This window comes from Epargyreus clarus, unplaced genomic scaffold (genome assembly GCF_041222505.1).
Source record: "Epargyreus clarus isolate Ecla_fem2 unplaced genomic scaffold, WU_Ecla_fem_2.2 ptg000007l, whole genome shotgun sequence".
Classification (NCBI taxonomy): domain Eukaryota; kingdom Metazoa; phylum Arthropoda; class Insecta; order Lepidoptera; family Hesperiidae; genus Epargyreus; species Epargyreus clarus.
The window spans coordinates 14,833,401-14,847,026 of NW_027332215.1; the positions used below are offsets into that span (position 1 = coordinate 14,833,401).

At 36.0% G+C, this 13,626-nt stretch overlaps 1 protein-coding gene across 5 annotated transcripts in view; it reads left to right on the plus strand.

Annotated features, from left to right (window-relative positions):
• Positions 1 to 13,626, plus strand: part of LOC140743498 (uncharacterized) — a 55,989-nt gene that overhangs the window by 2,354 nt on the left and 40,009 nt on the right. For all 5 annotated transcript variants that reach the window (XR_012102469.1, XM_073074811.1, XM_073074812.1 and 2 more), the window contains exons 2-5: positions 7,909 to 8,023; positions 9,003 to 9,179; positions 11,180 to 11,360; positions 13,362 to 13,486. Coding sequence is in view for 4 of the 5 variants with exons in the window: in XM_073074811.1 (XP_072930912.1) it covers positions 7,909 to 8,023; positions 9,003 to 9,179; positions 11,180 to 11,360; positions 13,362 to 13,486 (598 nt within the window). In the remaining variant the exon portion in view is untranslated. The remainder of the gene's footprint in view (positions 1 to 7,908; positions 8,024 to 9,002; positions 9,180 to 11,179; positions 11,361 to 13,361; positions 13,487 to 13,626) is intronic.

The window sequence follows — 13,626 nt, forward strand, 5'->3', positions numbered from 1 at the left end:
TAAATGTGACTCGGTAGCCAATTAGTCTAGGTGACGTATATGTGATAACCAGTGATGTAATTTCGTTGAATGTTAATACTTATATTGCCTAAGTATCTACATAGGTATATTGCTAATATTGTATCCTTAAACTTTACATACCCCTATTTATTTGACGATTTAGTGCGGGCCTTTATTATTTGAAAACAAGTCAATCATTTACATCCTGTTTCCTATATACATTTATTTAGAAGTTGAAGCTACTCAAGAATTACATTAATTAATATATGAAGTTAGCGAATAATCAAAATTAAATAAAATGCATGTTAAATAGTATTTAATTTAATCGTGAGAATATCTCAAAGTATTATATGAACAATGTTTTGACATCCCGAAGGAGGTAATTAATTTTAAAATAATTTTATTAGATAAACATTTAATTTTATAGATAACTTGTTAGGTTAGTTTTTATTAGAGAAGCGACGATATAAATAAATTGTATTGAACATTTTAAGGCAGTTAGAAATATAGTCACATTGTAGAATTTTTATAATAAATCCTAATAAGCCCTGCGGTTCTATTAATGAAACAAAAATATCTTGTCGATGGAATGTGAAGAGAGGGTAATAAGGATTAGTAGGGTACACGATTGATATTTTTTTTTATGTGAGCAAAGGAAATAAAGAAACATCATACCTACCTAGCCCAGGTAGGTATGATGTTTCTTTATTTCTATCGTAATAAGATGTGAGCATTGAACTTGTATGGTGTGACATCGTCTTTAGAAGTGAACGTAACCAAGGCGAACTTACCTGAAAAATTGTACGTTAAAACAATAATTTATTCATTCGGAATTAGAACTCAACTTATATACAAATAGTAATTAAAATTTAGACATCGTCATTTAAATCTAAAAAAGATGATACTTTATTAATACGCTTACATAGACATAAGATGGATTTTAAGGTAGCGGTGTTTTCGAACTATGAAGTACCAACTGTAGGGATTCTACCAAAAAGCTTTATTCACCATATATCATTAAATCCGAAGAAACTTTTTTTTATACTATTATTTATTTTGTCCGCAAATATTTAATCGATTTAAACCTACCGTCACTTCCTGTTATAATTGACTAGCTTTCGCTTTGTCGTATTTTTAATGTTTTGGCACCACATTGGTACAAGTACACTTTTGTGTGGCTTTGTTCATGGTAAAACTGTTTATTTACAAAAGGCACTTTTTTAACTTTAAAGCAGTGTCCGTCGGCCATAAATGACGACTTTACCAAAAATGTTCTTATCGTTTACGAACCATTGTACAACAATGAGCATTGTACAACAATCAGTTAATTTACGAATTAAACAGTTAAATTACGAATTAACAATCAGTTAATTCGTAAATTAACAATCAGTTAATTTACGAATTTAAGATTACAATTAAACAATAAAGTTTCATGTTAAACAATGCAAAATTAGACATTAGATATATGTAATCTTCACGCCAATAGGATTGATACAAATTCAAAAATATGCTTAACCCTGAAATGTATCGTATTTAGGTCAATGTGGATTTTATTTAAAAGTTTCTTCAACGGCAAGTTTCTAACTACTTATACTTGTATTTTTTTAAGTCTAACTATTAAACCAATTCTAATTAAATTTTTAATGGAAAACTAATCAAAGTTTTGTTATAATCACGTAAATACAATTAAATAAAGAGAAAGAAGATTGATTAATAAATTAATTTAGTTATTAAAGTGACAGCGCTATAAATATGTAGGTAAAATGTGTATTTGTTGTTGTAACGAAACATTTTCATAATCTTTTATGAATGATTTTGGTAGTAGCAAGTGATATGTGTGTAAAAGTAGGGAACTGATATTGTATGCAAACACAACCAGCGTGTCTGTGCTGTTTAAGATCCAAAGTATCTACACAAGTTTGGCAGCACTGACAAATTACCTAACAGTTACAATAAAATCTTTTTAAACAACGGGCTTAAAAGCAATCGTAAAACAGCGTCTGCCGAAAAACCATTAGGGCTTATGTTGAAATTTAAATGTTTTACACATACGTTTTCTTGATCATTGTTAAAATATATCTGCAATCTTCGTTATCATCACATAGTCATATATTTTTTGCTAGACGGTATAGGGGACATTTAGAAAGAAAACAAATCCATTTTCTCTGTAGACCATAACACGATTATTTTAAAATTTTGTTTCGGATTTGAAAGCGGTAAAACATACGAAGTATCACGTTTTGGTAAAGTGTGCCCGTTGAGTAGATTCCTTGGATTATCGGGAGAAAATATATAGGACACGATTTATAAAGTAGAGGCATGAATAAAAATTGTAGTTGTTCTCTGTAGATCGTGTTTGATAATACGCAACTTGGCGCATTTCCAGGCGTTTTGCGAATCTTGCGTAAGTCGCACGTACAGCCAGCTTACAAGCTTGCACTATGTACTTTGATTCATGCGTACATATACGAGTAGGTGAGTAACATTTTATTTCTCTTGTCCAAATAGTTTTTACAGTACCTATAACTATTGACGCCAGGTACTATTATAAACCGATCCAATTTTTACCTACCGATCGGTCGGTCTTTCAGAGGCTAAACATAATGGGTATCAAATACGCTGAAAGTATTTGTCATGCTCATGTGCTATTGCATCATAACATAAGTAATCGACTTTTTTCGTATATCTGCAAATGTACGGGGTATTTTTTTGTAATGGGCCAAGTGCGAGTCTGACTCGCTCATGGAGGGTTCAAAATTTTCATAAAATCTTTATTTTTAGTTTTTGTTATCATAGCAGCCATACAAGTTATTTATAGTGAAAATTTTAACTGTCTACCTATTATAGTATACCGAATAGTATAGTATACCATAACTGTTTATCGAAAATGGCAACGCCCATTTATTTATTAGGTTACTATTTATTATTATACCGGCGGCCGTTATACATTTTTTATTTTAGCGGCTACCACTATACATAATCTGGAAAACGTTTTATGTCTCTATACACAGTTTCAAGAGATAGAGGCCTGTGACAGACGAATAGACAATAGAGCTTCTTTACCCTTTGCATAAAAATAACCACATAAAAATACACCCTTTAAAGTATGCCACTATCTAATAGTGTCGCTTAAAAGCAAAATTTTGAAGAAAATAGATATTTTTTTCATACTTTGGCATAACATTCTTAAGGATTATACAAAACATATGACTTTATTTAATCCTTTAGGAATGTACATAAGTCATAACATCGAAGAATTTGTTGGTTAATCAACTAATAATTCACTCTGTATATTAAAACTTATGTTGATTAGTCGCTAAAAGGGCGTTTTTGCTGTCACGCGCGTCCCATCCGCACATACGCTACTTGCATTCTATCATTTCTATCGTCTCAAACACACACACAGGGTCGAGAAGCAACTACAGCGAGTTGATTTATATGCGTAAACGCGCGATAGGAAAAGCTCCGATAAAAGCGGTTCTGCGTATCCACCCGCTTACGCTTTCCCAGTTTCCCATCTATAGATGAAAATAAAAACATAAGACAGAGCAATGATGTATTCAGGTTTCCACTATGTAGGCTGGATCAGCTGAATTCCTGTTACATTAAACTGCGTTTTACGATCTCTTTTATTACTTGCGCAACTTCCGCAAGTCAAGCAACATGTTCAATTCTTCTCAGTTCTTAGAAACCAAAACAACTGGGTCGCACAATGCAGTCGCTTTCCTGCGGCTATCACTATTTTCGGTTATATTTATATTACGTGCTAATTAGGTATTACATTGTGAGAAATAATTAACAATCTAGTTAGGTTTAGTTAGGTTTGTGGAAGTATGCGAAACGTATAAGTAATTATATATGTTGGAGTATTAATAACAATAAGTGATTCCATGTTTGCAAGTAATCGAATATTACCTTACTGGCAAGCCGGTTAACCGCAACTAAGTTGTACTTAACTTTATTAGATTTATCGTCCTTGTAATATCAAATTTATTTTTATCACTTTTGTAATTAATCGTTTCGCTAATAATATTACTATTTTGTTATAGGAATAGCATTTTTAGGACTCTATAGTAAAATTACTCAAAATTGAATCGATATTTATTCTATATTCATCATATTTTTAATATAAAAATGTCTTGTTATATTTTTTATTTAATTTAGATGAGAACCGGATGGAGGAGTCTGACTACCGACACTAACTGTAGTATCGGGTAGTGCATGGTCATTTGGTACCACTGCACATAGAGTAGTAAAGATACTTCGCCGCCTTGAAATTGAATGAAGCCACAAACGGCTTATTTTAGTAAGTTCTTTTTTTGAATCCTTGACAAATAAAAACATTTTTAGATAAAATTTACGAATAAATAACTAATTTACGTAATAATTACGTAATTTACGTAATAAATAAATAATTATTTCAAATATTTTAGGGACATTTTAGCGCGGAGACGTGGAAAAACTTTTTACGCAACTATTTCAATTCTCAAAATTGGGTACATTTTCTTGTTAGGAGTGAGTGATCTTTACTAATCTATGCCACTGCATTATACAAAATCAGTCCATAGAAGATTCTTTATCATGAATTATGGATATTTTAAATGGTATATCAGAAAGAAAAGTATATATCATCGATGAAATTGGGCCAGGACCTAATTCGGGAAGCCAGTTGCAGCTGACATGACTAATTCGTCCGGATCATAGCGGAGACAAATTGTCAATGGAAAAATAAACAAGTTTATTTTTGGTTTCATTCTCGCCCCAAAAAACTTTTTCAGAACAGTTGGGCAAGTGTTAATAAATCTTCTTATCCCATAAATGTTCCCAATACTAACTCCAGTTCTTTGAAATCTATTCGCGGCTAGTTCGATGAACTTTTAATCCCAATAGATGACTATATTTGATGAAGCGGGATATACATTATTGATCATTAAAGCAAAATACTTCCACAGTATTTTCCTTTCAAATGTGCTTGTAATCATTTACAAGTTGTTTGAGAAAGTTATAGAGTTACCAATAACAACATTGTTGAAGAACGCTGCACGTACGGCTTTGTTTTGTTACGCGTTTTTGGAGCGAATTAACTGAAGCAGTTAGTTTAGTAATTTTGTATTTATAAGCTTTTAGAAAACAATCACTCGTGAACGTGAACAAAGTAATTGGGCTACGCGTTTGGCCGCGGCATTGGCGTCTCGCAACTCGATTATTTTTAGCCGGGGAACTTCAGGGGCCAGCGGAGTGCTGCGAAAATTTTGCAATCGGGGGACGCAAGGTCAAAGCTTTCCCTTACTCCGATACCACCCTTTCCATGTTGCAGCACTTCCATGGATGCTTGCAGAAATTCCTAATGTTTTTAAGCCCGCGCCTCTACCCAGATTTGAACATAAACATTGAAAATGTTTGAATTCGCATATTTTACGATTTGATGCTCCCATTACGATTTATTAAATTGTAAATGCTCCGTCCAGTGAATCACAAAGTTTTTCTGTAGCCTATATTTTATTTGGGTTAAGTAGTTTAAAAATCCGATAGGCTCACACATATAAATTGCTTACTATGGGACTATCACTATTCATCTAACACTTCAAGATGACCCATTAGATGCAATGTTCTGGATACGCACGCATAATATTTAAGATGGATTTAATTATATGTCTTTTATATTAATTATTGTCTTTGCTAGCAATCTAGCGACGTGTTTGTTATATGACTTCAATTAGTAATTTAATTGTATTGGGTATCGAAAATACATACAAATGTCGGTCTACATTTCAAGGGGACTTACATACAAAAACTTTTATTCCGCATCACACGAACACCTTCTAGACTGATTGGTTGAAGTAGGTAGGTATAAGACAGACCAACTTATTGGTAATAAGTCGTCGATGATACATTCCTACCCACGGTCTGCTGGTACTATGTATTTGAATTTCTTAATTTGGATTACTTATTATTTGTATAAAATGTGTAATTTGCTTTAAAAATTCTAGGCCATGGCTATTTTTATTGGTGAAAAATTTTAAAAATATGGCAATCTTGCTTTACGATTTGATTAATTGATGTACAAATAGATAATGAAATAAACTGAAATGCGGCTCATGTCAGGTTATTTCATGCGACATTATTTTTCATACCATATTATATAGGTGCTCCAATATGCTAGTAGATATAACACTTAAATATTTAACATCAAACATTAATAAAGAGTGATTGCGGAATCATAAAAGCAATCGCTCTTTATTGATGTTTTGCTTTTATGTTTCCGCAATCACCCAACGCGTATCCTAGTTAGATCTTGCAGAGTGGTCACAATAGCAGCATTAGTCTCATGCCAACTGCTTCCATTCATCACTAGTCTTTACATCATCTGTATTTAGAGTAACGATAAAACTTTGCGTAACCCGATGTCTGATCTATCGCGCTTGACTGACGAGTCAGTTGAACATGGGCCAAACGGAAAACGGAATTAACCTTCTACTCAAATTTAACTAGCGCCTTTCTAAATCACGTTAATGCTTTTATGGATCACTTTCTACTAGTTTATATCTTTATTGATTCGAATTAAAAATATTAATAAAAGTCTTTTTTATAATATAAGTACTATGATATAGTTCTTGCAGACGAGCATGCAGTCCATCTAATGGTAAGTGGCTACTGCCGCCCATGGGCATCTGTAATCAACCCAGATAGGATTAGATATTCCTACCTGAGGTCGGCCACAGCTGCGCCGCTATTCCTGAGGTATAATCTGGAATGCCTCGGAATAGTATCGGACGTGCCCTTACCACACCCTTCAACCAGAACATAGCAGCGCTTAACGCTGCTGTTATGAGGTAGAAATAGGTGTGGCGGTGGTGCCGCCGGAGTCGAAACACAAAGGGTTCTACCACCTTCAAATGATTATATTATGCTTACTGGAGAAACTTTCTCTTAGATATATCGTAGTTTCAAACATGATAGACCAGATAATATTTAGAATCCGATGGCATTTTTGTTTGCCAAAAATATGCTCTAACAGTAAACAAACAATTTATAGGAAGTGCTCTCGCGTGGGATAATATCGTGTAATATTTTTGTCTGCAATAATTTTTATTTCTTCTTTCGACGATTCAAATAATAGCTACTATTTGTATAAATGAGGCTTAAGTTAGAATACTTATTATTTTGAATTAAAAGAAAATATGCTGATTTGTATGACCGCTGGCTGATATTGTAAGAGTATATTATTTTGAAATTTGTACCTGTCTATCTGTGCCGTCTTAGCCAACGGTTGAACCATTTACACGGGGCTTCTTGGAAAAGATGTAGAGCTATCCGAAAAAACAATTATTATAGGTGATTCTGATTCGGTCCTCTACTACGTATTTATTGTCGTGCCTATCAAATTTTTTATTGGGCTTTAGGGTGCGTAAAAGTGCGGTCATAAGCTGGTTAATTTATCAGTGCACAGCACAGACAGTAATTGTTAGGTAACAGGTAGGTAGTTGTAGTGCACCGGGCGCTAGCGAGTGACCCGTGTGTAAAGTGATACGCACAACATCCATTGTCTTGGTTCGCATGCTTGCCTGCACCTCTAAGCATATGTCACTGATTCCCCTTAGTTGCTATGTACTTGGGCTAATCTTGATTGCAAAACCAACTACGCGTCAGACTTATGGCACAGCGAAATTTAAAACATTATATAAATAAATCAAAAAATATTTCGTAACGCTACTTATTTAATCTTAATCTAGCTGCTTATATCAGGTAATCTGTATTTATGATTTAAATATATTTAAATAATAATCAAGTATGTTTGCTATTTTTCAGTTTATTACAGTTAGGTGCGACGTATTTTTGTAAACCCTATTTTAATATGTAGTCAAGTCACATCAGGGCTAAGTAATTATGGTGTATGTATTGACGCAGGAGCCGCGCGGGAGCGTCACTAGATGAGCGTTTCATAGTATCGGACGATGCAGGGGGCGTTCGTCTTACAGTATCTGCTGCTCGGACCGGCGACAGCGGTGTCTACACGCTACAAGTAAGTTCTTTTTAACATACTTCTGTATATTGAAAAGAAATACTAAGGGCGCCAACTCCCACTAAACAGGTGATGCGTACATTTCACGAATGGTGCCAGAAAAGTAAACCACCGAACAGCATACATGAGTCACATAATGTATTTTATAGATATAACATATATTATGAAGGTATTTCTGTCTTATTACAGCAGTGTTAAGCGCTGCTGTGTTCGGGTTTGAAGGGGTAAGGGAGACATACTATTATTACGAGTCGTTCCAGCTTAGTCCTCAGGGGTAGCGGCGCATCTGTGGTCGATCTCAGGTAGGAATACCAAATCTTATCAGGGGTTGATTACAGATGTCCACGGGCAGCAATAGCCAGTTACCAACAGGTGGATTGCATGCTCGTCTGCTACCCCTATATTATAAAAAAAGATAAAAAACAACACATTGATTTAATGTCCGTTGTATAAAATTTACATTAAGAAAGTAATTTTACACAATGTGCCTTAAATATCAGTGTAAAGGGCTGCCGTGTTTTCGTTTGAAGGGTGTGGTAAAGATTGATTACAGAATTACTCAGTCTTCATTTAAGCTGTTTAGTTTGGATGCGTGTTTTTGGCTTATTAGTTAATTCGATAGAATTTCACGCTAATAACAAGCAGACCACAGACTGCCGCGGTCTATAGTTGTCGCAGTCAGTAGCAGTTTGAACGACGTAAATATAGGTACCTTATTTTTTTTTTTGTTTACGAGGGGGAACCTTCAAAAGGTACCCGACGACGTGGGAGCGACGCCGGGTTATGTGGGACTTTTACCGCACTAAAACCCCCCTGGTAGCCGTCCTCAGCGCTTGGCGGAGAACTCCGGGATCTCCGATGGAACACAACCGGAGTCCTCGGAGCGCGATGCCCCTATCGGGCTCTGCCCTTGGGAGAGCAGACGTAAATATACCTAGGATTATTTAAAGATGTCTAATAGAAATTCGCGTGGTTCCAGGCAAGCAATGCTGCCGGGAAGGACACGACGCGGGTGCGGTTGGAGGTGTCCCCGCCGGACGAGGCGCCGGTGGGCGACGACCCCCCGAACTTCCTCCGTCGCCTGCAGGACCTCACCGTCAAAGTTGGCACTCGAACGAGATTCTTAGTCGAAATAGTCAGCTCTACGGAGTGCAAGGTAAGTCTCTATTCTGTTGGCTGATACTCAAACATTGATTTAGTAGTTTAACGAAAACCAGTGCCGGTGTGAAAATAATATATAAAATCTACAACTGATTCAGTTTATATTACGCTGTAATGAATGGGATCAACGAAGCGCATTTGCGTGATGAAATAGGTGTAATATCTTATGAAATAGGCGCCAAGTTCTATTAAAATCGCCTCACACGCACGAAAGTAAATGAAAAAAGTCAAACTTGCAGTCGATCAACTGAAGTCTTCATTAAATAAACAACCTGGCTCAGCGATCACCGTCCGGTTTGACAATGAACACTTAAATAGTTTCAGGTTCGATCCCGGGCATGTAGATATATAAATAATCAATTTAGATGTCTACTCATCTTTGTGTGTGTTAACGATACTAACGACACGTCACGTAGACCAATTAGTGAAGAAAGCGTAATAAAAAATAATTTAAAAAACAATTCACACAAAAATATTGTTTGGCGGGTTAACAGGTTACTCGGCCATCAACGTAATAACAACCTATTCAAGGTTTCAACTCTGTCCCATTCATTAAAGCGGTCGTGATTCTGGAAGGTAAAAGAACCTTGAAACAAGAGGAATGCGTACGTCAGCCCAATGACATAATTCTTCTATTTTAAATCTGTACGTCCGCTGTCGTATTTATAACGATTTTTCGCCTGCGACTCCGTCCGCGTGTATGTCTTTTATAATAAGGTAAATTTATTGAGCCAGACAATTACTCTTACGGCTACAAATTTCTAGAAAAATCTTTGAATAATTTCGTGGTAAGGTTTAGAAGGGTATGTAGTCCCCTATAATTTCTTTGTTTCGCTGTACATATTTGTAATTTATGTAATATTAATGTAGTATAATGAATTTAGAGCACGCACATATAAGGAATAACCATAATTTTGAAGTTATACTTCATTTTTTTTTCAAAACCGATTTTGACGCTTTACCTACTGGTAAATGTTGGAAGTTTCGCATAAAAGCTACAAGTAATTTTAAATATTTTTTTTAGGCATGATATGATATGAGCTGACAAATTACGATACGTACGTCGTACATATCATTTTTGTACTTTTTGGTTTTCTAATAGTTTCCCTTCTTGGACTTTTTTAAATACGCCTAGAAAGTCTTATAAACACTTACTTTTATATAGATATAGTCTGTCTTTCGACGTAGGTCACTTGTAGTACTATGCCAAATGAACAGCTAACGCCGGCTGGTCCCGCTGTCGGGCGCACAGAGCTTCATTGGCACTCGATACCATGTCAGACATTGTAGGGACATTATTTGTACTAATAGTTATTACTAAAATTACACTTTGAGTTTATTTAGAATGGAGAATGCGTGTTGGCGCTGGCGTGTGGCCACTTAAACGTAAAAGCCACATAAAAGGGTCAGGTTCGATTTCTATGGCAGAAATATACATTCTACTTTCGCTATTCATTGGAAACTAGTTCAAGTATATGGGTTGAAATCCATTCGGCATTCAAGTTTGAAGCACGTATTTGTATCGACGTACTGGTAGGTTGTTAAATACATGGGCAAATGATTTTTATGTTCACTGTGTTCATCTATAAAACACACGAAAAGGACTACTGAGATCCCGTAGCTTCTGATGAATTACTTCCAAGGGCTTGCCATAGTATTTCTTCCGTTTGGTGTCACTAAAAGGGGCAATCCTCTCCTCACTTCTTCTAGATATGCAAACCGACCGTTCCATACACCATATTGACCGCTTGACCTGTATGTATGTATGTAACGGAATTATTAAACTCGATTTTTACCCACTTTGAACGGTCCGATTAATTTAAAATTTTGAACGCTTATAAAGAACCGATGACAATACACGATTTTAATAACTTTATCACATTCACCTCATTAGGATCGTCAGGAATCATGTTTAAAGATTTTCTTTGTGCGATTTTAGCGTGGTTTTTAGTTTTTAAACTATAAGTATTATAATTTGTTCTTCTCCGTTTCCAGGTAACATGGTACCGCAACGAGCGGCGGTTGCTGGAGACGGAGCGGGTGGCGCTGGTGCGCGACGGGAACTTCTGGTGCGCGGACGTGGCGACCGTGAGCGTGGACGACGCGGGCCGCTGGACCTGCACCGCGGAGAACGTCGGCGGACGCGCCAGCTGCTCCGCGCATCTTAATGTACTTGGTGAGTTTGGGGAAACGTTGGAATGTGTGCTGCCGAGAGATAGTTCGGAAGGTGCTGAAGAAGGGAGTCTCTCTCTTACCACAATATTTAAATCGAAACACAACACCGCCCGACATTAATGATGTACGGCGGAAATGATGGTGATGATAATGATGATGGTGGTGCTTCCGAAGTCGAACTACGAAGTTTACCACCACTTTTGAAGTTTAAAGGACTGATGAATTGAGACAATTACTTCTATACAGGGGGTCAAAAATTGGCCGAATTGCTTCGAGAAAAGAATGCTACGGCCGTGCCGCTTTTTTTGGCTCGACTTGGCGGAGGCACTGCCGTGCTTCCAGATAATGAATTGTATTTATATTACTAGTAAATGAGCATTTCGATTCTTAATTACGACGATGTACTAGATCATCAACGACATTACATTAGTAACATTGAAATTGAAGATCGGTGTGGTGTGGTAAGGGAGACATACTTTTTTAAGGCGTTCCAGCTTAGTCCATAGAGGTAGCGGCGCATCCGAGGTCGGATAGGGATCTAATCCTATCTGAGGTTGATTACAGATCACCATGGGCAGTAGCCACTTACCATCAGGTGGAGGTACAAATTTACAATTAAAGTTATTTGTTTGTCATATCATATTTTTTACGCGAGTGAAGCCGCGGGTTCTGCTAGTTACAAATAAACAAACAAAGTTTTCCTCTTTATAATATTAGTATAGATAACTACGAGTATATAGGGTATCGAATAAATAACTAACGTTTGGTTTGCCGTCAAAAAAGTCGAAACTTAGTACTGCAGTGTCTTTCGAAATTTTATATTTAGATATCATTTTCGACTTTATTATGTTTATTTTTTTAGAAGATTGAAATGGAATGTAAAGTTAATATAACAGATAGTCTAATGAAGCTAATTGATTTGAAATTTGAAATAGAGATTTGAAATTTGTTGAATGACTCTTTCATGTCGAATCTCAGTGATTTATAATAAAAATACCTATATATTAAGAATCCAGCCAAAGAAGTTAGGAAATATCAAGAGAGAACTCAATAATAATTGGTTGTTAATTTTGAATTATTAACAAAATTGGTTATTTAAAAACTGTGACCTAGACATGACCATCACAATTCAAGAATAGACCAGCCTGACAATACGACGAAGTAAACAAATGTAGTTACAGAATACAGATTTGTGTATGTTTTCTGTTAAAATTGTTAATGTGATACAGAAAATAATTAGCAGATTTAATGATTTGGTTAAGTAGGTCAATTTTAAATGAAATAAATAATTATAAGATATATAAGTCAAGATACGGTCTGCGAATATGGCAAAAGCAAGTTCGTAGTTTTGGTTTGATGCGATTTCAGATACACAGACGAACCGACACACAAAAATTTCTAAAAACGATACATATTGCCTTAAATTCTATGTACAGACACGCGAAGCTTTCTTGTTATATGTACAATTAAAAATCCAATGACCAAATATCCCTTGCTCCTGGCATCCCTTGCATATTTTGATTGTGATAACGAACTATTTTTAAACAAACGCTATGTAAAACGTACTATAAATTAAGTGAATATTTGACTAATAAAACGATGTGGTCTGAAGTACCTCCAGCTCCACATATAAAAACATTTTTTTTAAAACATGTGTGTTATTGAGTGTCTTTCGCTGCTTTTTCTTCTAACGAAACACCTTGTGAAGTGGCGGTAGGTGTCTATGACATTCAAAAAATTCTCTGTAAAGAAACTATTAGAAGAAAAAAAAAAGATTTTATTTAATTGATCAGCTTCCTCCTGAAGTATTCCCTGAGCGTTATGGCATGAGGCTCTTCAAAAAAGGTGCAAAAGAGCGCTCATCCAAAGCCGGCGATGCATTGGCAACTTCTCTAGTGTTGTAAATGTCCATAGGCGACGTTGACTACTTTTCATCAGGTCGCACGTTTGCTTAATCGTTAGGTTAATAATAAAAAAATGATTTATTCGGGAACGTTTTCAGTGCCGCGAGCGTACAAGCGGCCGGAGTTCGTGGAGGAGCTGCGCGCGTTGCTGACGGAGCAGGGCACGGTGTCGCTCGAGTGCAAGGTGGTGGGGGTGCCCACGCCCGTGCTTCGCTGGTTCAAGGTACATTACACAATTATGTATTTCCAACCCCAGTGTATGTAAATTATTCGCACAGTATATTACGATGCGGCAACAGTCTAGTGGTTTGGAACTAACTCTCCCATTCAGGAGCTCCTAGTGACTATACCAAATTCTTTATA